We start from the raw sequence: 1101 nt of genomic DNA, 5'->3' as shown, positions 1-1101 counted from the left end.
TCCAATCCTCCAGCAAAAAAGGCCACCTAGGAAGAAATTAAGGACACTGCAGCTTTCCTTCCCCCCAACAGCCAAACGGAAGAAACAGGAGGGGAAAAAAAAAAAGAAAAAAAAGAAATCCGTGACAGACCCCCTAGGGAAAATCCCGTGTTTTCCGGAGGTCTCTGGTTCCAGCTGGCTCGCCACAACGCGAACCTCCGAGGCCAATGCTGCCACCTCCTCGGGTCTCTCCCCGCTCCAGCTCTACGGGGAGGGTGGAAGGAGAGACGTTAACGGGAACCCAGATTTACCCAAGCAGAGAGGGAGGTGGGAGAGGGAGGAAGATGGAGGGAGAAATCAGAATATTAGGTCGCTATTTGCACCTATAATACAAAGTGAAGAAGAGTTTCTTTTTTTTTTTTGGAAGTTAAGTCCCCGGCTGATCTAGTTCCACTGCCTTCGGGATGGTAGGAATGGGTGTCTGGTGGTGGTTTTGAAGCATTAAAAAGTGCAGTTAGAGGGAGCTCTCGGGAGGGTTTTGGTTCAGACGGGTTTCTCGGTGTGCCGTTATGGAGGTGAGGTGTGGCGGACGGGGATGGAGGTTATATCTTAGCTCTTCCTCTCGTGCGGGCGCTGGCGGAGGCCGCCCTTTAGTTGCTACAACACTGGTTCTTGTTCTGCTGGCTCTGCTCATGCAGGTCCACACCTCTGCTCCTGCCCGCCGCTCCGCTCGTGCTCTGGGGCTCACTCTTTGGCAGCTTCTTGGCTGGAGGGGAAGACGGGCGAGACGGCGGTGGTGGTGGGAGTGGGACGGGAGCTCGCTCTGTGGCACAGCCCCCACTGCTGCGGGCTTCGGGGCAGGCCGAGGGACCTGGCCCGACCCCCCCTGGAGTGCCGCGGGGACCCTGAAGCCATCCCGGCCACACCAGCAAGGCCTACGCGCCTGCCGGGCACTTCCCCAGGGAGAAAGGGCAGTTTGCCCTTGAGCTGCTCTCGCACCGAGCGTCAGCCTCGGTGCCAAGCCCCAGTAGCAGCACTGCAGCCCGTGGCAGAGCCACTGCTGGGCTTAAGGAGCCATGCTCACCAGAGGGCAGGACAGACACCAGCTCTGCTCAGCCTCCC

The 1101-nt window shown here is 58.6% G+C and overlaps 1 protein-coding gene across 3 annotated transcripts in view; it reads right to left on the bottom strand.

The window, feature by feature from the left end:
- Positions 1–398: 398 nt before the first annotated feature.
- Positions 399–1101, bottom strand: part of LOC104162557 (ras-related protein Rab-5B) — a 2232-nt gene continuing 1529 nt past the window's right edge. The window contains exon 5 of one of the 3 annotated variants that reach the window (XM_009701311.1): positions 399–745. In XM_009701311.1, coding sequence (XP_009699613.1) covers positions 630–745 — 116 coding nt within the window. In that variant the 3' untranslated portion in view covers positions 399–629. The remainder of the gene's footprint in view (positions 746–1101) is intronic. The other 2 variants (XM_009701312.1, XM_009701313.1) reach the window with 2 other exon arrangements.

This window comes from Cariama cristata, unplaced genomic scaffold (genome assembly GCF_000690535.1).
Source record: "Cariama cristata isolate BGI_N322 unplaced genomic scaffold, ASM69053v1 scaffold26615, whole genome shotgun sequence".
Lineage (NCBI taxonomy): Eukaryota > Metazoa > Chordata > Aves > Cariamiformes > Cariamidae > Cariama > Cariama cristata.
This window is presented reverse-complemented; position numbering and strand designations above follow the sequence as displayed.